The following is a 24,859-nucleotide window of genomic DNA, read 5'->3' as shown; positions in this document are numbered from 1 at the left end:
AATGACTTCCTTGAGGGAGCAGCTAGCCATTTCACATTTCAAAGTTGACACGACCTGTACGAGGAGGCAAGATAAGGGATAAGATTCTTGTTCCCCTCTCAAGACTTCATCACATCCATCAGGTGGGTCGCAGAACATTAAAAGAGGACATCTAGGGGAGGAACCAGTGATTGATTTGGAAGTTAGAAGTGAGTCGCTTTCTGGTCCTTAATGGGGTAGAATTGAAAGGTGCTTTTGGAAAAGCTTTTTTTTTGCCTGCTTCTGTCCTTTTTTCGTTGGGTGTGCAGAGAAAGCTATGGAACTAGTGCAGTCTAATAGGGCGGAAAAGGTTTATGTGCTCTGTGAGCTTAACTGCTGAAATTAATGGCGAAATTCTGCGCCACCATGAGTTCGTTAAATTGAATGGACACCTGCTACTGCTGCTGCTCGGGTCGACAGTGCACTTCACTTGGTGCACCCACTGATGCTGCTGTTCCCACGGCTGCCTGTGCCGAGCCACCGACACACCGTTGACGCTGCTGCAGCCGACAGTGCCAACCTGTCAAGGCACCCTTCAACTCATGGTGCGAACCCTTGGGGCACCTGCTGATGCTGTTGCTGCTGTGCACATGGTTGCTGGTATGCCTGTTTACACTGCTGCTGCTGCCAGGGTTGAAGGTGCAAAGCCTCTGGCGCATCCATTGATGCTGCCTTGCCCAACTGTGCGAAGTGCCTGCGCACCTTCTGATGCTACACTTCATCTGTGGACCAAGTTGTGGCTCCACCCATTGACACTGCCTCTGCTGGGTCAATGGTGTGGAGCATTCGCTGCGAGCTGTGACATTGCTACCGCTTGGGATTTTGGGGCAAATCCACGAGGACACCTGTTGATGCTGTCATGGTCGACGTTGCAAAGCTGGCAGTGCACCCTTTGGCAATGCTGTAGTGGCCGACCGTGCGAAGAATTGTGGGCCCCTTCTGCTCCGCTGTGTGCAACGCTCTGCCAATACACCTGCCGAAGTTGCTGCTTTTCGGATAGACTGTGCGAAGCCAGACCGCCCACTTCCATTCCGCCTGGTACGGTGTTCCTGCAACTTGGGCAGTACTGTAGACAACGTGAAGCCTGCCTCCCCTCCGCTTTTTTTCACTTGTGGTTACTGCTCCTAGATAACGGAGCTGTCTTTCTTGTCGTCCGCTGCTTGCCTCTAATTTTCGCGAGACTTTTCTGTTGGCTGCCACTTGTGAATTCCCATGATGCTTCTTTGTCCGAATCTTATAGGCCAAGACTGTCAGTTAGTTTGGGTCAGAGTTGCAAGAAAATAGCAACGAAAAGCACCTCCTACCGATTCGTTGCTGTTGAATGTGTTAATTTTTCACAAAACTCAAATAACAAATGTAGTCAACAAGGTGAAGTGCTATCAACTTTGCATTATTTGTGGTTTGTAGTAAGCTTAGTGTATCCAGCAACAGCATTTTAACAGATTTTCTGCACTGGAAATTAGTTGCCAAACAGTGCAAGTTAAAGGGACCATGAAGATATATAACTTCATTTTCCTATATGTTACTGTGTCAAAATAGGACTCCATTTTTTTTACTCAAACTGTATATAATGAAGCTAGATATTTGAGAAAATGATACAAATGGCCGTTATACCTGCCAATTCTAGCGGCATTTTTTCAAGTAATGCGCAGGTTGCAACCCCTGATCAGCCAACGCTGACAAGAGCGACTGCAAATTGAAAACGATTCTTAGCTTGCAAAACAAACTAATTGTGGCTGAAATTTAAAATGACTCTTTTCTTAGCCGTAAAGCAAATAATAAATGGTTATTTTTTTCTGAAGCCAACAATGACTTGATGTTCGTACTGAGCAGCAAACAATGTTACAAGAGCAACTCAGAGCTGGTGCTAGAATTCAAAATTTTGTTTGGATGGACTCAGGTACTGACAAACCCTATCCAATAAAAACAGAAACTGAATTCATGGCAGCATAGCTACACATGCGATCAACACTGCTGGCTTAACAATTAAAATGAATTTTAAAATTTCATTGAGTGATAGCTGTAGTAGAGGCTTTAGTTAGGCTAATGACTGCCTTGCTGATTTTCCCCGCTTCCTCATGCTGAAGGAAGAGGGCAATTGAAAATTACCCTGTTAGGCAGCATTTACTCTTGTTTATTTTCGTGAAACAAGAGCTAGACGCACAAGCCCAAATTTTTCGAATGGGCCAAAATTGTGTGTTGCTTAAGGTCAGTCCTCCTTTTCTGGCCCGGTTGGTAATGATCCTTCCAGTAAGTGGTGCTGAAAATGTTTCGTGTGCTGAATGCTGGAAGACAGTGTGGTACCCAAGCTTTTGACACAAAATTTCGAAAATTGTGTGCTGCTCACATTTCGGTGCAGAGGGACACTGCTTTTTCCCAAAAACAGAAAAAAAGCCCTGAGAAACATTTGTTTCCCATCAGAGTTGCTCAATATACACCAGTTGCGAAAATCCCCATTGGCCACATGTGTCAAACCGTTCGTGGTTGGCTCCCCTGCACTAGGGGCAAACAGGGCCAGGCACGGTGCAAGTGACTAGCCGGCTATCTGTTTAATAGTGTATGTGGTACTCAAGTGCTTGCGGCTGCTGGCGAAAGTCATAAAAGAGAAACCGTAGAAACATAAGCGAATATTGCCTAATTTGATGTTTCCTAATTTGAAAAGCAACCTTTGGTTTATTAAGTTGTTTATTAAGCAAGTGTTTTGCACTGTTCAGTTATTGTGTCCTAGGTGCTGCGCCAACGCATTTGCCCCTCAGCATCAATGAATCAGGGGTGTTCCCAAGGCCCAGGTTCTGAACTAACGTATTTGCTCGTGTAATGAGCAACCTTTCTTCCCAGAAATTTCGGCATGAATTTGGGGGAGGGTTCATTATGCAGAAAAAAGTTGCAACAGATTCCTAAAAGTTGAAACTTCATACAATAAAGTTAAGAGAAGCGCTGTCAGAGCCTTACCATTTTCGTAAAAAGGCATTGGTATTTATTTAATCAATTTCTTTTTTTATATCCAACGTGCTCGTGGCCCCTACTTGCCATGGAGCTATCCTCCTCATTGAAGTCGCTTGCGGCTTCCCATTTGTTGTCGGCCCACAGCGCACAGCCTTCCGTGCCGTAAAGACACTCCAACATTTCTTTTCCGACGCCGGAAAACTTCCCTTCTTTGGGCCTACGAAACACACGGTGATCCCTGTACACCGCTCAAAAACCTCTCGTTTTCGCCCGTAGCGTACCCGCACTGGGTCAACACTGAAGTGCTGCTTGGCGCGTGCATCAAAGCTTGCATCACCACCGTCAGTTTAAAAAATGGCTGTGCAGCTCATGTACTGGCTCATCGTACGGCGCGCACCAGGAGCACAAAAAAAGGTCTGAACACAGCTGCACAACAAATTTCATGGAGCATAATGGTTAAAACGCGGAACAGGCTTTAGCAAGAGCACAGTAGTGCGAAGTACGGTTAGTGCTTTGTTCGCATGCCACCAAAACCAGCCACAACAGCAAAGAGCAGGGAAGGAGTGCGAAGTGCGTTTTGTGCTTTTGTTCACACGCCAACCCGTTTTTATGGCGCAAGAAGGCTTGTTTTTCGTTCAGCAGGTGGCACTCCGCAAGCGCGTAATTTTTAAATTGTGAGCAACGTCATTCACACTCATGTCTCCCGCTGCTGTTGAGATTTTTTTTTGTTTGAATGCTTTTTTAGCATTTCTGCGTATGCTGTAGCGTGATATCGCGTTACTGAGATCGTCTATGGCATCAGCAACCATGCTGGGATAGAAACATATGCCCTATGCATTTTTTACTCAAACTGATAAAAAAGTAACGTCTCAAGAACAGTGTGGAGGGTTCAATACACGAGTGGGTTCATTACGCGAGTAAATACGATAGGTATTCATAGCTGGTGTATATTGAACTCTGGTTTCCCATTACACCATGGCGGCAAATGACCTCGTTAGTGAGCCACCAGAATAAAAGTAATCGATGCGTTAATTCCACCCTGGCGTTCAAGTCGTCCGATCGAACCGAACCTTGGCTACAATATAACCAAACATAAGTTATTACATCCCTGATAAACACGATAGGTTCACAGAAGGGCCCATTTGCCGATTGCGAATAGGCCACACTCGTGCCAAACGCGCATATCTTTTGAATGGCACACTCCAACCACTTCGTGACAAGTGCGGGGAACGGCTTTTCGTGCTCCACGTATTGAGTGCACCTCCTGCAATGCCGCAAGAAAACGGCACTTTCCTAAAATCTACTCATACAACATTCCACTACATCATTCACTTCTCCTAGGAGATGAATTAGTGTTCACTTACAAATGACTTCTAACCTACCTTGCGGATATCAACTTCTTGAAACTCGTATCATTCAGGGCGTGACTTGACTCTCTCATCCTGGAGGGCCGTCCTAATGATTCTTTTGTGTGCACAGGGAGCCCCACTAGCGCATCACCCTCTGAGGCTCGAGGCAGTGTCGCGTCTCAATCACAATAACTTGTATCCATCATTAAGAGCATCGTACTCATCTCACGCATACATATTTTATGCCTGAAGGTGACATTGAAAGGCCACCTAATGGTCTGGCGGTCGCACACGATCACACAATCGCAACACAATCACGATCGCACAATTCTGTTTATTGGAGGTAGCTTATGTCGACGGCCGCCAGTCAGAGTAACCCGGGGGCAGTGCAACAGAGTAGCTGGTAAGTCACCATTCTTTCATCTGTTTTTCTTTATAACTTGGAGTCAAATTGTTTGAAGCCGCCATTACATTGCCGCTATTGTTACTCTGTTAAACAATCTTTACAGTCAAGCAAACTTGTATTTCATCGTTATGGTCATTTTAACTTGTGCTTTCTTGCAGACGCTTTGCTTGTGCTGAGAGGGTTGAAGCGGTCGGTCGCACGTCGACTTGCTATTTTCGCCTTTTTTTCAGCTACATGATGCATTTCACCGGCTTGCAGTGGAAGGTTTGAGTGTTTGGCGGAAGCATGAGTTGCTTTGCCATTTTGCCTGTCTCGCAGTGATGGCGAAAGAGCTGCAGCTGCAGAAAAAGGGCGAGGTGGTGCCAGGAGGAGAGCGGTTTTTACGACAGACTCTAAAGGCTCTCAAGCAGATGGACAAAGACGTAAGTGCGGGATGTGTGTTACGCACCGACCTTGGCGCGCATGTTGTCTCGACAAGTGCTTGTGTCTGCAGGCGATGCTTTGGCTTCCCGCGAAACTGGAGCCAAGTTACTGCAGTAGAAATGTAGGCGCGTCTGGGCAACGTGTTAGCATGAATATTCCTTTAGACATTGTTGGTTTGCACCAGAGTCTAATAACCCTGTCTCAAATGGGCACTTTCAATCTTGATTGAGTCGATCTGGATCGAGCTCAATCCGAATCAGGCGCTGCTACGTGGCAGTTTCAATCACAATCAAGCTTGATCCCACTTGAACTTAATCCTGGTTTCTCAAGCGTTATGGAGGTTTCCAAGCGCGATTGGATGAAAGCGGTGATACTCTCGTCCCCGCTGACTCATGTCACAGAATTCGACAACTTCAAGTAATTCCAGTAATTCTATCAAAACTTGACCACAAAAAGCGTGTGCTAACATTTATATACTTGCGTTTACCTGTGATCGCGCATAATTACCAGACGCAGGCCACAAAGTACATTTTTGGCGCCATCCGTCGTACGTAAGTGCCACCGGTGCAATTTCTCGATCGGGATTGAAACGTGCCGTGCAGCAGTGGTGGTGCGTCGAGCGTGCTCGAAAAGTCAATCCTCTTCGCTTCAATCCAGATTGGAAGTGCCCGTCTGACAGGGGTATAAGTTGCTTAAAGCACAATGAAGTAAGTTAGGCAAACATTTGTGGTGCATGTCGTGCCGTTGTTGTGAGCACAAATTTGAAGTACTGCTGATAGAAGGTAGAAAAACAGGAATCATTCACTCCCAGCACACAGCCGGGAGTAATTGGTCCCTGTGCTAACAAAAGCTGAGAGCGATAATGACGCAGCAAACTGGGGGGCAGCTTGGAGGGAATGCTTGCTATACGTGGGTACAAGTTAAGAATGGTAACAACTCAAATAGTGTATCACTGTGCTGAAAGGACATACCCGGATGTCAGCGCGTGCATGCGGTTTGAAAAAAGATAGCACATAATGCGCGACATCATCTGCCTTTATCTCACATGGTATGTTTGCCATTACTGCTATACTTTATAAGCAAATGAAATCTAAAAATGACTGGGACGACTCATGTGACGCGCAAAATACTGGCAGTAACACAATCCTTGCATCGGGCGAGGAAGTTGCGCCCAAGTATAGCCACAGAGCATGACAGAGGAGTCTTGGGGCTAAAAGCTATTGCATCTTCTTGCAGTCGGCGAACAAAGAGAGGTTTGAGGAGGAAGTGGATGAAGACTACACTGACACTCCCGGTGATGGTGACTTGCCAGGTAAGCAGTCCGACGGGTGGGTCACAGCACTGCCGCTTCGCATGGTGCTGGTAGTGACGTAGCAGACAGCACTGCAACGGCCTGAGAGCCGAGGCATATTTCATGTCTTGAGCAAGGTGCCCTGCTGTGTTTAGTCATGATGCACTGTGGCTATCAAACTTTTCTAGACATGGTCGAAAGTTGTGGTATTGGATTTTCTCTCTTGATTAACAGGATGTAATAAGGATTCGGTAATTAAACATTTCAACTAGTCCCCTCTTCATCTCGCTCATCTCGTGTCTACCGTGTGTCCTGATAATCAGGAGCATGTGCTAGTGCTTGCACCTTTTTTTCCGCTCTCCTCCGTACTCTGCTCACAGTATTTGTTCCGATTGTCACAAGAATGTGCCAATGCTTGCACAGCTGGGGAGTGCGCTTTTTTTTTTCTTTTTCGAACTACCGAACGGCAATTATTTTGTCATTGAGCGCACCAGAAAGACTCCCAATGGTGCGTGTTGTGTACTGAGCTCAGGATCAATGTAGACCCCTTTTAAGGCCACACTGTCTTAAATGCTAAGTCTTTTATTAGAGAGCTTTAGCTGATTGTTATTGATGGCCCACTCTGCTACGATAGCAACTGGGAGTGCCATTGCCCATGTGTGGCCCACTTCGTTCGCCGGACTCGCTGAGTGGACAGTCAGTAACAGCATACGAGACTGCGCGGAATACTAAGATGGCTGCCGCCAGCAAAGTGAACACTCTACTGCCAACTTTCTTTCTTCCGTTAAAAGGTGAGCGACGAAACTGCGAAAAGCACTTCTGAATAGCCAAACATCTTGCAAACCTCAATGAAGTTTAGAAAAGAAGCGCAAAACGTCGACTTAAACGCGCGCATACTTCTATGTAGCTCCCATAAAGACAGCCTTGTCTTGGCTCTTCGGAAGTTGAACAGCTTCATTTAAATAATTTGGGACTATTATGTCATCAGCAACTGAATTGAAATAAGCAATAAACGCAGGATTTTGCTTTGAGTGACTGAAATATCCATTTTTATATTTCCTTCTGTATGAGGTTTTGGTTTGCATTTGCACAGGGCACGACCAATGATGCAAATGACGTCATCGCGGGAGATAGAAATTCAGGAATGGATTTAGCTCAGCGAAAGGCACGGGCGGTGAAACGAACGGAACGGGTACTACCCGTCTTTTTGACCGTCAGTGCCTTTCGCTGTGCTAAATCTTATTTCTTAATATGAACCAACCCACCAGACAACGCGTCTTATTGGGAGATACAGTTATCAGTTAGCCAAAACCTTTCTGCTGTGGACGCTCCAGTTGTGCTAAGCGGGCCGTCAAGAACAGAGCGGACCGTCTAAAACGGCCAGCTAAAACTCTCTATTTTTTTCCTTTCCAACTTTATTAAGAGTGCGGCTGCCACGCCAGGGGATCGAATCCGCAACCTTGTGTAGCGTCGCGTCCAATAAGTAAACAAATTCCCTCCATTGGAAAATTTAGTCTTTTTCTATTCCCGTGTGTGAAACAAAGACAACACAAAGCCGACAAAAAGAGTGTGGCTTTCTATTCAGATTCGCAGTTCAATTTTCCAAGGCTGAGCTACGAGATGCACCATAGTGGGTGGCCCTGGAATAAACCTGACCACCTTGGTGTTGTGCAGTGTGTGCAGTATTTCTCCTCCATCAAACAAGCAGCTGCAGAAGCCAGGGTTAATAATATTTGGCAAATTTTCGCTCACGGGTTACGGCGGAGATATGCATGGCAGGGTGCCCTGGGACCCGTTGAAGTCTGGAAAATATTTTTTTTTCCGTGTGGTTTCTTTTTTGGTGGGATGTTCCACCCTTTTGTGTGTGCTTTGTCATGGTGGTTGGGCGCCTGGGCTATTGTGCGAACCATCCTGCACCCCTTTTCTGTGGTGTGTTTCCTCAATCACCTTGCACTGTTCCCCACAGGTGGTGATGACGAGCCCAACGACGACAACAATGACATTGACATAGGAGCTTTTGCCGACGCAGACCTTCCCGTGGAGTCTGCACAAGGCAAGTGCAAAGAGGAGCGTTTCGTTTCAGCGGTACGCCCTGGTTATGTGGAGGCTGTTCTAGATTAAATGTAAATAATTGATCTGTGGTCCAGACATGGACAGTATGCATTGACCGATCATGTGCAACTACTGCATATATTAAGCCGTTTACATTACGTAAACGGCCATTTAATTCTGGCAAATGGGTATTTGGCTTGTAAATGGGCCTGTAACATGGCAAGTAAATGACTACTACAAATGGCCAGCAAATGGCCATTTGTAGCAATTTACGTTAGGTAAATGGCTACAACCAAAGAAAACTGTGCCTATTGGGAGTGAGAGATGGAGTTTCCCTGATACTAGCATCATCGTAAGTCTTGCAAAAAGATCAATCAACATGAGGAATATTCGTAACATGAGAAAAGCAGTTTTTATTTGGAGTTGTATTACTGCACATTTCGAAAAGGTAATACAGTATCTCGAGATCACAGGGGAAGAACGTGAAATATTCGGGGAATGTCTGGATGAATGAGAAATGGTAGACTTCTCATTTCCAAATTTCGGTCACATTGCTGCTTTGGTTTTGTTCATTCCTTTCTCCTTTTTTGCTAATTACTCTCAAAAAACCTCTTAACAAACTTTCAGAGCTTGAAAGGACACTGAAGGGAGTCATTTGTGGCCAGTTTTGTACTTTAACTTATTTAATTCATACTGCAACTGTTTTAGTGCAAATCTAGAGCCTTAGTTTAGTTTAGGTAGATAGTATTAGGATGTAAAAGACTCTCGACGATAGTACTTTATAGGTACCTTTGTGTATTTGTATTTCAGCTTTGAAATACATTTGCCAAATGTATTTGAGGAACTTTTTTTTTCAAAATTCAAAATGAGTCAAATCCACGTGATCAGAATTGCAGAAATGGCCATACAATTTGTGACCGGGCCTTAATGAAACCATCCGATATCTATTATATGTTCTACATGTCAACTAGAAAAAGTTCGCTTTGACAGCGTTGCATTTAGGCCCGTTAACATTTTTGCTTCTTTCTGAAATTCTTCTCCGTGGATTTGAGTTGTGTTAAAAACAGCTCATTCGTATTTCCGTGGTGAAATATGTTCAAGGTGTATCGATTGTATCTCAAACCTTGCCAGGCAGAAGTAAACAATTATCATTGCTGGAAATGACGTGAGATGTTTTTACCGTAAGTATTGTAAGCAGGGTTTTAGCGACTGGAATAGTCATCTGTTTCACTATTCCCTCTTCTTTCAAGAGCAGTCGATCTATTCTCTATGCCTTGGTGGCTTTTTCTAGCCTGCGTAATTTGATAAAAGATGTTGTCACGATATAGGAAATGAAGGGGGCACACTGGTCTAAAATTTTGTTTTGCTTTCCAACCAATTTTGACCAAACTTCATTGGCTTGTTCTGTTGTTTTAGTTGATATCAAATGTCTTATTAGTTTTGATGTGGGGGGACTAGTTTTCAAGATAAAATAACAGCTTCCTTGATTGTCCTTGAGAACAATAGGAAAAAACTCTTCAACAAAAAATTACCAGCAAGACATGAATAGATACCAGAATGTGTTGAGAACGAAATGTGGGAAGCAGTATTTTCATTTTTCAAGCACAGATACGTTTACATCAATTCTAACTTCTAGATTTCAACTACTATTCTAACCAATTAAAACTAACGTTGATTAAATAACTACTGAAACACAAAATGCAAAGTCTGCTTCCCATATCACAACGTTTGCACATTCATCTTCATAGTGCAAAAGGAATGATCTTCCTAGCTGCAATACATGCTCGGATGTACCTCTCTAGAATTTTGTATCACTGCGATACCACTTGTGGCGAAAAAGTGGGGAAATATGAGAAACTAATTCTTTCTTTGTTGAAATCTGGCCTCTATGGCTTTTATAAGAACCTGGTACTGTTTCATGTATGGACTTTTTGGAGGAAAAACTGTGCACATCAAGAGAAAAGTGACACCTGAAATGCTTTTTTGTGCAATTTTTTGGTTCCAAAGACCCATGTGCCCCTTAAGCCATAAAAGTGGTGGTATTCCTTCATTACACAAACGTATGCTTGTTGACAAAGACGTTGTCACGATTTAGGGCTTTTTTTTCTTTCGTTCTAGTCATGAATGTATTGTGCAGGTTTAATAAGAGTATGATAGCCATTATCTAAATTTTGTCGCGTGGACTTACCAGGGCGTCGTCATAAGACGTTGGCCATGCTGGCAGTGAGGATGGCACGAGGGAAACAGAACTTGTGAATGCACTTTTCTTAGTACAAACGTGTTTAAATTGGTTAGAAAAACTCAGAAAATGCCGTATTAAATGTTTTGACGTGGTACGGTCATTTATTCTTTTAAGGAACTACGCAGACATTTGACTTTGTGTATTTGCAGCTGTCTTAATTCAAATTTTTCTGACCTGATGCTCTCCCCCTGTCCTTCTCCCCTTTGATAGGCCCGCCGCCTACTCCGGAGGAGCCCCAAGAGAACTCTTATGAAAATCTAGTCCGCAACCATTTGCGGGAAATCAGCGTGAGTTCAAAGTTTTTCAGCTCTGTTGAGCTTTCTCTGGAAGGTGGGAGCAAGCTGAATTCTTCTTCTGCCTTTGTGTTTTTAACCACCTCAGGAGCCCATGTCTGAGTTCCAGCTGTCCGACCTGCAGAAGTGTGTGGCGGATTGGGAGTCCCGCATAAGACCCCTGCTCGACATGGAAGAGGTGGGTTAAAGGAGCAGCCTGGCATTTCGCACTTGACAGAGCATCGTCTCCTGGACGAGACAGTAGGGAGGGTGTCCTGTGATACTCTCAGATGAGCGTAAGGCAGAAGCACGGTTATGTTGAAGTACCCGCCGCGGTGGCTCAGTGGCTAAGGCGTTGCGCTGCTGAGCACGAGGTCGCGGGTTCGATTCCCGGCCGCGGCGGCCGCTTTTCTGATGGAGGCGAAAAGCAAAAACGCCCGTGTGTACGAGATTTCGGCGCACGATAAAGATCCCCAGGTGGTCAAAATTAATCCGGAGCCCTCCACTACGGCGCGCCTCATCGCCTGCGTTGCGTCGGCGCGTTAAACCCCACAATCAATCAAATCAATCGGTTATGTTGAAGTGTGATATGTGTACTGTTTCATAGCGAAGGACGGTAATTTGGCAGGCCCAGAGGAGCAGCAACAGCTAAGAATGGCAGGCATGGAATGAAACTAGACATCCGGGTAGCATTAAGTGGTCCAGTGAGCCAAAAAGCCAGTGTCAGCATCAGTCGCAGTAAAATTGCAGCTAAATTCACATCTGATTCTTATTGGCTGGCTGTGAACGGTTTGTGGATGCGATTGCGGGTGTGTGCCGGCCAGATATCCCCATTGGCTGCGATGCGTCGTGGGCTTCGAATACGCACTGGTCTGATGTTGGGGCCAACATTGTGCGCAACTGCGTCACTGTTGCCAAGGGGCCAGCTGAACTGCTTGCGTTGCAGTGGGAGGGAGGAGGAGGGTTAAATACACGTCCTCACCTAGTGGCGCAGTAGTCACCAGTATGTGTGGGTGCTCAGCGGCAGTTAACACAAGTCAAAAGTAAGGGGCACAACATGTATGGCAAAACATTGGTCAGAATTTCCAGCACATTTCTGCAATGCACCGCACAAACCCAAGTTTTTAACCGCTGGCAGCAATCTGGAAGCAACTGCAGAAAGTTTTAACTTGTGCTGAAATTGCGAAAACCGCCATGCGAAAACTGTAGGTAGATTGGCGTGGGATGAGGGGTGATGTCTCTGCTTGTCATCTAGCCTAATCGTTAAGATCAAGCCGTTCAGTGCGTGTCCCGAAGAGTGGTGTGGCAGGTAAAAAGATATAACTTTGGTTTTTACACTTGAGAATGGGCTTCATGCATCAGCAGCCCATGGGTGTGTCGTGTGTCGCTTATGTTTACGGTCGAATGTTGTGATTTAAGTTGGCTGCTGCTGTCAGCATGGGTTTTTGTCACCAATGCTGGTGCCTTTGTCACATTATAGCACGGAAGAGGCTTGTCTTGCCTTGTAACAGATGTTGATAGTGCCATTGTTGTCAGGCACATTGTTTTTATTGTCGCATTGCGAATGGATCTGGTGACAGTGCACGTGTAAAGACCTTGCATCTGACGACAGCATGAATTGCATGGCCAACTATATTCGTTATGCCTCCAGCATTGCATTACCTACTTCATCACACGGATGAAGGTTTTAAATGTCAGAGGTGGGTTCATTTTGACAACCTTTTGGTTTAGTTCTGAGGCTTTCGAAAGGACGCTATTAGACAAGAAGCAAGTCGATTCACATTGATGGATTGATTTGCCTATTTTACAAGTAAATCGTGCCCACCACAACAGCTCTTCCATAAACCACAAAATTATAGTGTATGTTATCTTCAGACCATTTTTCATTCTATTATACTTGTTTTACAAATCAGTGATTGAGTGGTGTTGAGGTGCCTTTTTAATCCTGTGAAAACTCAAAACAAACTCTCTACCTGGCACAAACTTCACTATGCCCATGCAAGCTATTGCAGTGAAATCGCAATTTTTTCCCAGTTCAGAAATATTGGTCAGTATTGGCACTTGACGCGTAACCATGGTTGAAAATTACGAGACGGTGATAGTTAACTCTTTGGTTACCGCAGGAAAGTTGACCGATTTTTAGGAATCCAAAAAAACATTTTTTGTGTACAAAAATTTGTTACGCACTAGTTGCAGGAACACCAAATGCAGATTATTTAACGGCCTTCCAGTGACACCAGTTTTTAAATGCTTTCATATATCATAGTTGCGAAAAAATTATCAAAATCAGTTTTTTCAAGTTGTCGTAGAAAATGACAAAACCAAACCACCAATAGTAGAAAAAATTTCAAAGATACATTTTGTACGGAAACATTTCAAATATATGTCCGAAAAAAATTGACTTACGCAGAACAGTTTGTCAGATATTAAAACAAATGTTAGCACGCCTGGTGCCCGTGCCATGAGGTGAAGGCCAGTTTACATTTAAAAATGTGCAGTTTTGGGTGGTTCCATGGAAGCAATCAGGTGGTTTCACAACGTACCAGAGGCAGCGATTTGCCCCCACATAACGTAAAAACATATTGTCAATGACTGGCTTTGGATTTATGGCCAGCACAGATTCGGGACAAGCATGCCATGCGGAAAAACATGCATGAAGTTGAAAATGAAACACCGTGGTTGATGCTAGTTGACGTTCACTGTCAGTTATCTCTCTAAACATAAACTTGCCATTGATTATCATTTTCTGACTCGCTATTGTAGCCTTGCTTGCAGGATTGAGGTTCAATGCGGTATAATCGTGCCCTGCAAACCTCTATAATTAGTGCTTAGCCAATTTTTGTGGCAGAAAAAAGTTTTCTAGGATTCCTAAAAATTGGTCAATTTTCTCGCGGTAACCGAAGAGTTAACTATCACCGTCTCCTAATTTTCAACCATGGTTATGCTTCAAGTGCAAATACTGAGCGATATTTCTGAGGTGTGAAAAAAATTGCGATTTCACTGTAATAGCTTGCATGGGCATAGTGGAGTTTGTGCCAGGTAAAAAAAAATCAACACTGCAAGTTTCCTGCATTTCAGTGCCACCTGGCATTTTTTAAATGAAACAGTACAAAACTTATTGGAAATTCTGTCCAAACTTGTTACAGACTCCGTCCGAATAGACGGTTCAACGAAGTAGCAATACTAGACCTTCAGAGATACCCTCGTATGGAAAGGAAACTGCAGTTAAATAGCGGGCGGTGTGTATAACCGGCGGTTTGACGCCCTCTCCTTTTCGTAAGTAATATCTAGCGACTGGGTGTTGTCTTTTGACTTGCCTGGGAAGTTTGTATCGCAGAAATCGGATTAGGGTCTGGTGAAATCAGGAGCGGCATGCTTTTACGCCCAGTGCTTGAAGTAATTTAGAGGCAGTGTTAGTGAGTGAGAGCGAACAATAGACTGGAGTGGCCTTGCATTGCTGTCGTTCTTGAGGAGCTAAATGAACCACAAAAGCAGCAGTGGGCAATCTTGTAGTCATGCCAGTGATAATAGTTGCAAGGTAGATAGTGTGGGTTTGCATTAGTATGAATACACAATACAGCCATCCCCCTGTTGTCCCATTCTATGTTTTGCTCATTCCCCCTTCTCCCCCCCCCCCCCATTATGTGTTTGCGGGCTTTGCGAGCAGCAGCTTCTTGTTTACCCCTGCCCCTCCGTCCCTCTCATTGGTTGCACGTAGTGAGATGGCGTTGCTGGTGTGCTTGCAGGAGCGGGAGAGCTTCAACATCCGTACCTACTGCAACCGGGTGCTGGACAATTTCTCGGACGCACCGTCCAAGCAGACACTCCCCTTCCGCTCCATCTGCAGGGGCAAGCCCGTCTGGGAGGTACCACGCTACTTTGCCTCCACACTACAGCTGGTCAGTGCCACAACTCTGCCCGGTGTAGTTAATCACCCCTATACTTTGTGAAAGCGTCTGGCCATCGACACCGTGTTCTGAGAATGGAGTGTCGCTGCTTGGTGCACGTGCAGAACTGCGCTAGCTAGATGCAGCACTGTCAGGAAAAACGAATGAAAAGTGGCTTGGCTGTCCAAAGAGTGACACCTCGATCCTGCCAGCCGCGGGCCTTGTCACCACCAGCAAGCGTGCAATCGCTGTTCCTGTACTGTTCTAGGAAGTGCTATGCAAGCACTGGTTCATTTATAGTGGCCCGATTTCTGCGTTCACACGGGTTGTTATGCTGTGGCCGAAAAGTGCTTGTCTAAGAGCAGTGCAAAAATTTGGGTCGCAAAACTTGTCTTTAGAAGGAAAGGTTGTCATCTGTGCTTAGGGGAGAGGGGGCATCTAACTTCCTAAAACACTACTGCACCGATCCTGTTCAGGTACTGCTTCGCTGAGGCATTTCTTGCGGGCCAAGATTAGTGGCCCGGTGTTTCTGCTTGCGGAAAAAGGGAAACATTCTCATGGATGGCATTCAGGGCTGTTTAGGAGCCTTTGTGTGAAAGGCTTCGCCTTTTGGGCAGCAACCATCCTCTATTGCATTCACTTTGTGTGTAAAAACGGAGGCAGTGTACAGCGTAGAAATTGCCTAAGGACGTTGAACACATAGGAGAGCTGATGCTGGGCAGTTGAGCAGAAGGACAAAGCCATGCACACAAGTTCTATTTTTTTAGCATTATGGTTTACTAAATAAATGGCACTCTTAGAGGCAGTCATTTCTATCCAGCATGATTGCCGAATCTTTTATTATACTTTATGAACTTGGTGCATATATTTTCCCCAAATAAACAATAATTTGTAAATATACTGACTCATTCGAGGTTTTTGCAAGAAGAGTGTAAGCCAACAAATGCAAACATTTTTCATTGTTACATGCCTCAGTTTATCCAGTGCCTTAAAAATGAAAGAATTTTACGCATTTTCTCAACAATGATTTTGCCAACGTACCACAGCCGCATGTCTTTGAAGAGGTAACATCCCTTACACGGTTTACAGCTGCGCATATTGCGCAGTTTTGATAAAAGTTTGTTTTCCTGCGCCAGGCTGCTCCAAGAGGTTGAAAATTGGACAAATTGTGCCAAACTGCTCCAAAACAGTATGAGAGCCAAGGATTTGAAAGCTCGCGTCAGTTTCAGTGGGAAAAAATGTTTTCTGGCGGCATAATTTTTCACCACCCCCAAGGTGATGTTGTTCGTAAAAGTTTGATTTATTGATCAATCAATAAAAAAACGCATAAAATTGTCCGCGAAACAGTTTTTTTCGAAAGTCAATGTCGGGTTCAATGCCGTACCTTTTGCCTTTTGCGTACCTTTAACAATGCCTTTCAATGCCGTACCTTTTGAAAGCCCATCGAAACCCATTGCAAAGTCCTGTGTAAAAATACTAATGTTTACTGAGGCGACAAAACTTGTTCAAGTTGATGAAAAAACGGCCATTTCCGGAGCGCCGTATCTCCGGAACAACATCACGGGCACGGACATCTTGGTGTGGTGAAGGTTGGAAAACATGGCCGGCGGGCGAAGCAGTTGCTCGTGGTACAGGCTAGTTCACTCTAGGTCAAGCAGAGCGCTATTCGAAGGTTTCTACTGTGGTTTTGGCTATGGGGGTGGTTACATTTAGCTGTTTGATGTGTTACGGGAAGTTGCGCCACTCGAAAGACGGAGTTCATCAAAAACAACATCATGCCCGCGAATTCACCGTGTTTCGGCCTTGAGTGTGAGGCGCGGTGCGTGCCTGAAGTGAACTTTTGGACTTATTGAGGTGTTATAAAACGCTGAGTTATTGCGGCCTTTGACAGCGAGCTTACGAGCGGCGGAAATTGGACGGTCGACACTGCAGAAGGGTCGGCGCAGGCTACGTCGCCGCAAAATGTTGGAGCAGTGTCCGGTAGCGGGACGGGCTGTTATTACGGGCTAGTAGTAATGATTCATCTATCTGCCATGAAATTTAATTCCAAAAGGGAGGTTGGTAAACATACCAACGTTACTCAAATTACGATCGTAGTGAACGTGACCTTAGGGACTGAAATGGGAAAGCTGGTGGGGTTGACGACTGTCACCTCGCTTTGCGCAACTTTTGCCGTGGCTCTACACTTGTGCTTAAAGCCGAGTCTGGGATTACACAAATAATAATTTACGCATTCGCATGATAATAAAAATCTCTTACGATTGCTTAGTTTTTCAATTCGATATTTTCAACGGCACTGCACGCTATCTATGTGTAAAGCCTGAGAGTTTAAAAATGGTTTGTAAAAGGAAGTGCAGTTCATACCTTGCGATACTCTTGTAGAACAAACTTTCTCGAAAGGCTATTTTGGTGTTATTTACGTTCAAAACTGATTAAAAAGTCCACTCTTCGCCCCCCCCCCCCCTGATTTGCCTAAAATTTGGTTTTTTTAGGCACATAAGGTGACATAATAAAAGTCGTTAACTGATCCCCATCAAGGTTTTTCTGCTCGAAAATCAAGATTTTGCTGCTCCAAAAACTGCTCCCAAATCTCATTCAGCTGTCTCACCCCTGCCGACCCTGCATATGGATGCATGGTCTGAAAGTGGAAATAAGCCATAACATTTTCTTGAAATCCAACACTTGTTAGTTGTAAAACTTTGCTATTCGGATACTTACCTCTTCACTTTTTGTGACTTGTTGTCTGACCCGCTTTCCAGGCAAACAACTCCAACGTGCAGCTGGAAACAGACGGCATCATAGAGCAAGGCATGGACACACTGCAGCTTACCCTGCTTTCGCGGAAGCAGCACTTCCAGGAGCTGGAGGAGTTTGGCGACAGCAGCTCCGTCATGGGCACGCCTCCCTCCCAGCCGGCCAGGCAACGCAAACAGGTGGGTGCGGGGGTTCAGGCATCCTTGCGTTTCTCACAGTTTGCCCGTGATGAGAACAGGTGTAAGTAAGGGTCGCGTGGTTTTCGCGTTACAACTGATGTGAGTGCAGTAAACCGGTTCTGAGTACCATACTTGCCCACGATAGTAACCCGCAATAAAGTTTGCTTATGGAAATTCGAAAAATAATTTGACACCGAACCTACCACACTGATATAAAGAACATGACACCACGTACCTGGCAGAAGATACTTTATTTGACGTACGCAACTGCGGCACTAAGAATTCCTTGTGCTTCTAAAGATGCTTATCCAGTTTCCTGAGAGCATTAAAACTAAAGCCAGGAACATTGAAAGACAATTTGTACGCGATTGTAACGCGCACGCAAATTTCAAGGGTAGTTTTAACGAAATAAGGTGGTGCGCGTTAGAACCTTGCAAATACGGTAAGCACTTTAAAAATGGAAAATATCCCGGGCCTATCATTGTGTTCCATTAGTACTGTCCCTAAACTGCACGTACAATTTTGTGTTGCCATTCCTACTTCCAAAATGAACAGGCTGTACAACTTCCTGTTAATTGTGTATAAAATGCCACCATGCCTTTGGAGGCTGTACAAGCATACTGCAGTCAAATCCCACTATAGTGAAATTGACGTTACGAGCAAAAATTTAGTTGAAGAGAGAAATTCGTGGAGGAGAAATCTGTCCCAACACACCGCAGAAGGGCAAGAAAAATGGCCCCATGTATTATCCGAATCATTGACTGCATAATGCCGTGTTCTGAAAAAGGAGTGACGTGCAATTACATCATGTTTATGCACATAGCAAACGTACAAATTGTATCTGTAGTTTATCCGACATTAAGAGCGCGTTACCAGGGAAGAAATGAAGTTGCAAAACTGATTGCGGTACGAGGCATGTCTACTGAGATGATTACTTGCAAATAGCTGAAGTCCCCCTCTCACTTGTAGCAGGAGCAGAGCGCATTATCTCTTCTGACAGCCACATCGTTGTCACCAGCAAACAATGGTGTGCATGAAGAGCTTGTTTTTGTTTATGGGTGGTGGTGTGGGTGCACGATGCATGTTTTCAGTGAAACTAATTAGCGCCCCGAAGGAACAAAAAGTTACAGATGGCTGGTGTTACGCTTATATTACCATAAAATAAATGTTAAAACCCTGCCCCAATGAGTGAAAATTTTGTTGGAGCGTAAACAAGCCAGACAAATGGTTCATTGTCATGAGGACTTTGTTTCAATGAATTCTATCGCTAGCTGACGGAGCATTGGAAATATTTCGTTGAGACGGAAGTTTTGTTGAAGCGGCAGTGAATTTTGTTGAAGCAGAATTTTCGTTGAAGCGGGGTTTGACTGTATCCGCGTCTCTCTAGAGGAGTTGTGACCGAGTACGCTGTGGGACTCTGACATTGCCTTGCTTGGCCTGTGGCATGGGTAACAGGTACTGAGACGCACTAGAGCAAACGCATTTTCAGCGAGGGCTTGACACATGGAAGCTACATCTTTCACCCATGCCACTTCAACGCTGGCTGTGCCTTTTGTTGGCACTCTTGATGGTTGTCTGTAAATGACTGAGCATTCTTTTGGTTACAAGACAGCGTGGCTCGTAGCCAAGCCTAACAATAGGCCACCCTGTATCCTTTTACCCCTGGACATAACAGACTGCAGTTTCCTCCAGAGGAGGCTGTAACTGTGCTGGAGTACCCCACGCTATTGCAGTGGCTACAGTTTTGTGAGCTGCAGTGTCTTGTAGTCAAGAGGATGCAGGTCAATCCAATTTAACTTGAAGTGACGGAGTGGCTTCGGCAATGGGTTCTTGTGTCCAAAAGTGCACTGGCTCCAGTTCGTTTCAGTGTTGTTTACTTGAAAGGAAGCAACATCTGAAAGTGCACATTTGCCCATCTGCGATGCGTATATCGTCAGAAAGACTCGCACACGCAGTCGATTTGGATGGTGGCAGATCTGTATTGCTCTCTGGTTCTGAAAAAATTTAGCTTTGTTCATGAGCGAAGTAACAACCCTTGTTCAAACCTTGCAAGAGCTGGTAACCTTATTTTTATTTTTCTTGTTACACACCGTGTAACTTCCACGACAGCAACTATAAAAAATCATTAAATGTGCCTCGACTGGTAATGAAGTGGTAATACAGTTACACCTCGATATAACAAAGTCGTACTTGGGGGCGGAAATTTCGTTAAATCCAGAATTTCGTAAAATCGAGGTTGTGAGTTTACAGTTTATTTAACCAGTTATTGAGGTTTCAAAACCTTGCCCATCACCCAGAAACAACTACTATATAGTTACCACTCTACTTAAAGTGAAATTTGTACTAAAAATTGTGTGAATTAAGAGTTTCAACACTTAAGCAATGGAATTCGAATAGCCGACGGTAGTTCATGTGTCGTCGTAAAACCGGTGCTTTTTCCGCAACGCCTCATTAAAAATAACAAACTAGTTTTACTTTTTTTTCTTTTTTTCATTTCGGTCACTACTAAATGCTGTTAGTCAATTGAACCCGCGTCCAAGCCATGTGAACTTCACCCCGGCGAGGTGCTGGTTCTAAGTTAGGCCGCTTTTCGTCCATTCAGTGGTAGGCTTAGGCGCGGCGTTGAGGGGTGCGGTGGGCCAACAGTGGCAGCGTGCTATGAAACTTCCGACAGACTTTTTTCACGTAGAAAGGCTCTGCAGTGTGGCCGCGTGATGCAACCACGACACTCGAGATAAAGCCATGATTGTGAATTGAGCGGGGTACACGCGGACCGCTTGTGGAGCAGCGCTTACGTGCACCCGCTAAAGCGGAAAGCTTACATTAAATATCGTCCGGCCAAATTCGATTAAGCAGTTACTTTTATGCCCACTGAGCCCTGAAGAAACCGATTTCTCTGCATCGCAGCTGTCTAACGAACACGGGTGAAACGATGATGACCACGTTCAAAGAGAGCAATTTATTGCCACCAGCACTCGATCTTCAAGCCGTAGTGAGGAAGTCCGTAAGCAAAACATTTGCGGGCGCCTGCGTGCCTCCGCAGAACGTCGATGGCATCCATCACTTCAGTGGCCGTCGGTTTCACCGACACTTCCTCAGGCTCTTGTTCGGAACACTTATCTTTCCCTTGGAGTGCTCATGCTGCTTACAAGACTCACCAAATGATGCACGAACAAAATAACAATGTGGTTATCAGCGAGCACAACCTAAAGAAGCAGCACTGTAAACTAGGACGCGTAGAAAAAAAGCTTGAAGTAGGCTTCAGCAGCCTAAGCATAGAGGGCGCTCGCGTAGGCAACAATGGAGATGTCAAAATGGTGGCCGCACTATTAAACCGTGTGTGACCGCTAGCTGTTTAAGCAGCTTCTTTCATCACTTTTAATTGTCAACCGCAGATTTCACCGCTTTTCTTTCATTTTAGCCGTTTAAGAGTTACTGCGAGTAGCAAATATTTTCAATGTAGGCTCTGAAAAGCAAAATATAACATGCCTCGACCGGAATTTCGTTCTTCCTTTCTTGCCATGGCTTCGTTAAATCGGGCGCACCGCACAAAATTACATCGTAAAATTGAGATAAAAATACAGGCATTTAGCTAAATTTTGATAGAAAACTTGAAAAAATTTGCTATATCGCAAATTTTATTAAATATAGGTTCGTTATATCGATGTTCAACTGTATCATGCTTATGCCCAGTTTGCTTACGAAAAATTCATGTTTCTGAACTGATCCTATTTTATCTCCTCTTTGCAGGTAACATTAGCTTATTTTTCACAAGGTAAAAGTGAAAAGACAAGATGAAAAAGAAAGGGAACATAACAAGCACATCGCTCATTCCCTTCCTTCATCCTGTCATCCTTGTGCTGTTTAATTATGAGTCTCAAACCTGCTTCCATAGTCAGCATACATAGTTGCAGCGTCTTGTGAAGGAGAATGAGGCCGCCGGTGTTCATTGTAAAGCAGGTTGTGTTTGTAATGAAAGGTTGGGCCGACCCGGCAGAGAAGGATCAGGCGATTTGGAAATATAGTCACGGGACAGATACATGAGAGAGTACAGAAATGAAAATGAAAGCAAAATAATCAGTGCAGCCCCTACGAAAAGAGGTCCTAGACACCAATATGCAGGCCCACATTGTGGTCGAGCTTGTGATGCTAGTGGAGGGCGTCGGCGGTCTTGCTGTTGGGGCTGTCGTGGCCGAGAGAAGGAGTGGCTGTGTGGCCTGTGCGCTCGCAAGCTGTGTTGCCGAAGCTGTAGGAACGTTGTTGACAATCTTGAAGGCCAGAAGCAGGACGTGGCTCAGCTATGCGATCTCCCAGGTGTTGACATCCAGCTGAGAACTCGCCAAGCGCCTCGTTCATCCTGCCTCAGTTTTCCACACCTGTTCTGCCTTGTCCCCTCTTCTTCCTCCTCTTTCTTCACGTGCTCCTCCCCTACCACGACCCGTGCACCTCGTCCTCTTCGTATCTTTTGTTCCTTAAAAAGGGCCTCCTCACGTCGGTTATTAAAACTGCCTGCACCGTCGCACTTTTCATACACCAGCCTGCAGTTTTTTACTGCCGACTAACGCGGCTTTCTCATTTCTCTGCACCGGTTTTCCAGGCCCGGAAGCGTGTGGCCTTCTGCTCGCATCCGGAGGACCCCAGTGACGTGTTGCGTGAGAACCCCGTGGTCCCGGACCCCGACTTCTGAGTGCACCCGCGGCTTCCGCCGGCCGCGCGGTCAACAACGGCACCGTTTTGGCCAATCCGACGCACTTGCCCTTTACGTAGGCATCGACGCCCCTGCTTCGTCCCTCAAGCACCGAAGAATGTGGTTTATGAATTCGGGGTTCATGTTGTTCAGAAAATAAGTCGGCCTTGGGGCAACGGTCGAAACGTAGTTACTGCCGCTGGTGATCTCAAGCATCGCCAAACCTAATTAGGCGATGTCTTACGAAGTATACAGTTTAGGCACGCAAAGCTTTAAGGACAACTCTTGTTAGAGCACAATGTTTTTATAATTCATTATTTTTTTCCTGATAATTATTGAACATTGCATTCCAAGCTATCATTCATCCTTTAAGCTGTGTTTTATGGTTTTTATTTTTTTAACTTTGAAATACAAATTGTTTTTACACCAAAGGTTCACCTCAGGTAGGGTCCTTGCTTCTTTAAATTTGCCTGCCGTTTGCAAGCTTTTAGTGAGAGGATGACGATTTTCTGGTGTCAGGAATGGATTGCACGCATATTTCAACCTCTCGAATGCCAGTACTAATTAATGCTGCTAAAGAAAGTGTACGGCCAGGATTTTGATGCCACAAGAGGCACTCGTGCATCTGAGAAAGCCTATTTTTCCACCCCGTAAAGTTGATTAGCTTTTTCAACATACAGAAGCCAGACTCTTGACTGGGACAGAAAAAATGATTCTTGGGTTGGGATGCCAGCCGCCCTACCCGAAACCAGTGGCTTCGGGAATCGCTTGTGTGGGAAACGCTTCGTTCGTCAGTGTGCTGCCAGCATCAGCAAGCACCGCCATGAATTTGAAGAAAAGCCTTGCAAGTGGGAATGTTTGAGGGACTCTTGGACATCATTCGGTATTGTCTTGTTGTCACTGCTGCCGCTGCCATGTTGCGGCTGAACTACTACTTTCCCACCAGTAGGGTGCGGGCAACTTGCCCACGGCTCCATCTCTTCACGCCCAGGAGACATTGTTAAGAGTGCGCAAAGTTGAGGTTTCCTTCTTTTCTTCTCTCTCATACTGTCTGTCGCTGTATTTTTAGTCTTGTCCGACTTAGTTACCTCGACACAGGTCAGTCGAAAGAGCGAAGTCCCTATTCGCCAGGCAGGAAATGGAAGGCATAATTTTTGGGGTGGCATGGAAAAAAATTTAGAGGTAGGGCTCTTGAAATTTAATCGTTTTAATATGTTGCGTTCGTTTTAGCGGGCTTGTGAAACTGGAATTAAAGGGGCCATGAAGACAATATAAGTTGAGTTCATTACAACGACTATTTTGGCCCAGTCACAACAATACCAATTTTATTGCTGACTTCAAACAAATTGCAGTGATATTAAAGAAAACACATTCGACAGTGGCGATTCCACAGTCACTGTCAGGAGACTTTTCTATAACGTCACAGAATTTTGTTTGTGTGATTGATGGCTGCCTTACCTAACCAACTGCCAAAAAACATGACTGGGTGATCGTAGTGGGGCCTCTAGGTTCACTCAATCATATCAGTTGAATTGTAACGTGCTGTTAACACATTTAAGAGTGGTTTTAGTGCCAGTCTATACGGCGTCACTACTGCCCACATTACGTCGCTACGGCGCGAACATTTGTTTTTCTATATGGCGTTTTTCTGGCTAAAAAAAAGTATTTCGCTGCTGAAACAAGGCCGTGTGAGCTACCAAAGCCAAGTTCATTTCAAATAGAACTAAGTTGTATTTTGTGTTCATGTCCTTTGTGACCACGCAATGTCGCTCATTATGAGCTCACAAGTGTGTTAGGTCGGATGGTTTGTGTAGCCCATATGTTGTGACAACTTGTGTGGTCAAAAACTGATCGCTATATTTCGTACTATGCGTAATTTCAGAACGATTTGTTTCGCTTTTTGCTACAGTTGCTTCATATTTAACTGACGAGTTGCACTTTGTGCTGACACAAGTAGCTCAAAAAGCGAAGTAGTGATAAGGCTGCTTTTATGAGCTTTTGCTTATCTCCTACCTGGAATGTTAGAATGCTGAAGACCTATTGAAAGGAGAAAATTTTTCATTGAAGAGTAAACTTGTATATGCAGTTCAGTAATTATTATATGTATATATCTTTTTGGCTGCCTAAAATTGCTCATTTCATGGTTTTGATGTTAAAGCACAACTGATGTTTTCTTGTGTGCAACGTCTTAATTTCAGTCTAATATTTTTCACCCAAGATTTACGGTAGTCATGGAGTTTTATGCCGAGTAAATAAATCATCAGGCAACTTGGTTTTTCACGTGGTCTTTATCAAAGCTGAGCGACGAAGCAAAAGCAAGTGTTTGTGACAAGGTGGAAAAGTGCATTTCCTG

At 44.7% G+C, this 24,859-nt stretch overlaps 1 protein-coding gene across 1 annotated transcript in view; it reads left to right on the top strand.

Annotated features, from left to right (window-relative positions):
• Positions 1-23,644, top strand: part of LOC144140950 (condensin-2 complex subunit H2-like) — a 64,869-nt gene extending 41,225 nt beyond the window's left edge. Inside the window, exons 11-18 of the mRNA XM_077672443.1 lie at positions 5,038-5,141; positions 6,379-6,454; positions 8,400-8,486; positions 10,938-11,014; positions 11,109-11,198; positions 14,746-14,898; positions 17,646-17,819; positions 22,417-23,644. Of these exons, the coding sequence (XP_077528569.1) occupies positions 5,038-5,141; positions 6,379-6,454; positions 8,400-8,486; positions 10,938-11,014; positions 11,109-11,198; positions 14,746-14,898; positions 17,646-17,819; positions 22,417-22,506 (851 nt within the window). The 3' untranslated portion in view covers positions 22,507-23,644. The remainder of the gene's footprint in view (positions 1-5,037; positions 5,142-6,378; positions 6,455-8,399; positions 8,487-10,937; positions 11,015-11,108; positions 11,199-14,745; positions 14,899-17,645; positions 17,820-22,416) is intronic.
• Positions 23,645-24,859: the final 1,215 nt, after the last annotated feature.

This window comes from Haemaphysalis longicornis, unplaced genomic scaffold (genome assembly GCF_048455015.1).
Source record: "Haemaphysalis longicornis isolate Haplotype H1 unplaced genomic scaffold, Haemaphysalis longicornis Haplotype H1 scaffold_57, whole genome shotgun sequence".
Classification (NCBI taxonomy): domain Eukaryota; kingdom Metazoa; phylum Arthropoda; class Arachnida; order Ixodida; family Ixodidae; genus Haemaphysalis; species Haemaphysalis longicornis.
The sequence above is the reverse complement of the archived record's forward strand: the minus strand, read 5'-3'. Positions and strand labels throughout refer to the sequence as shown.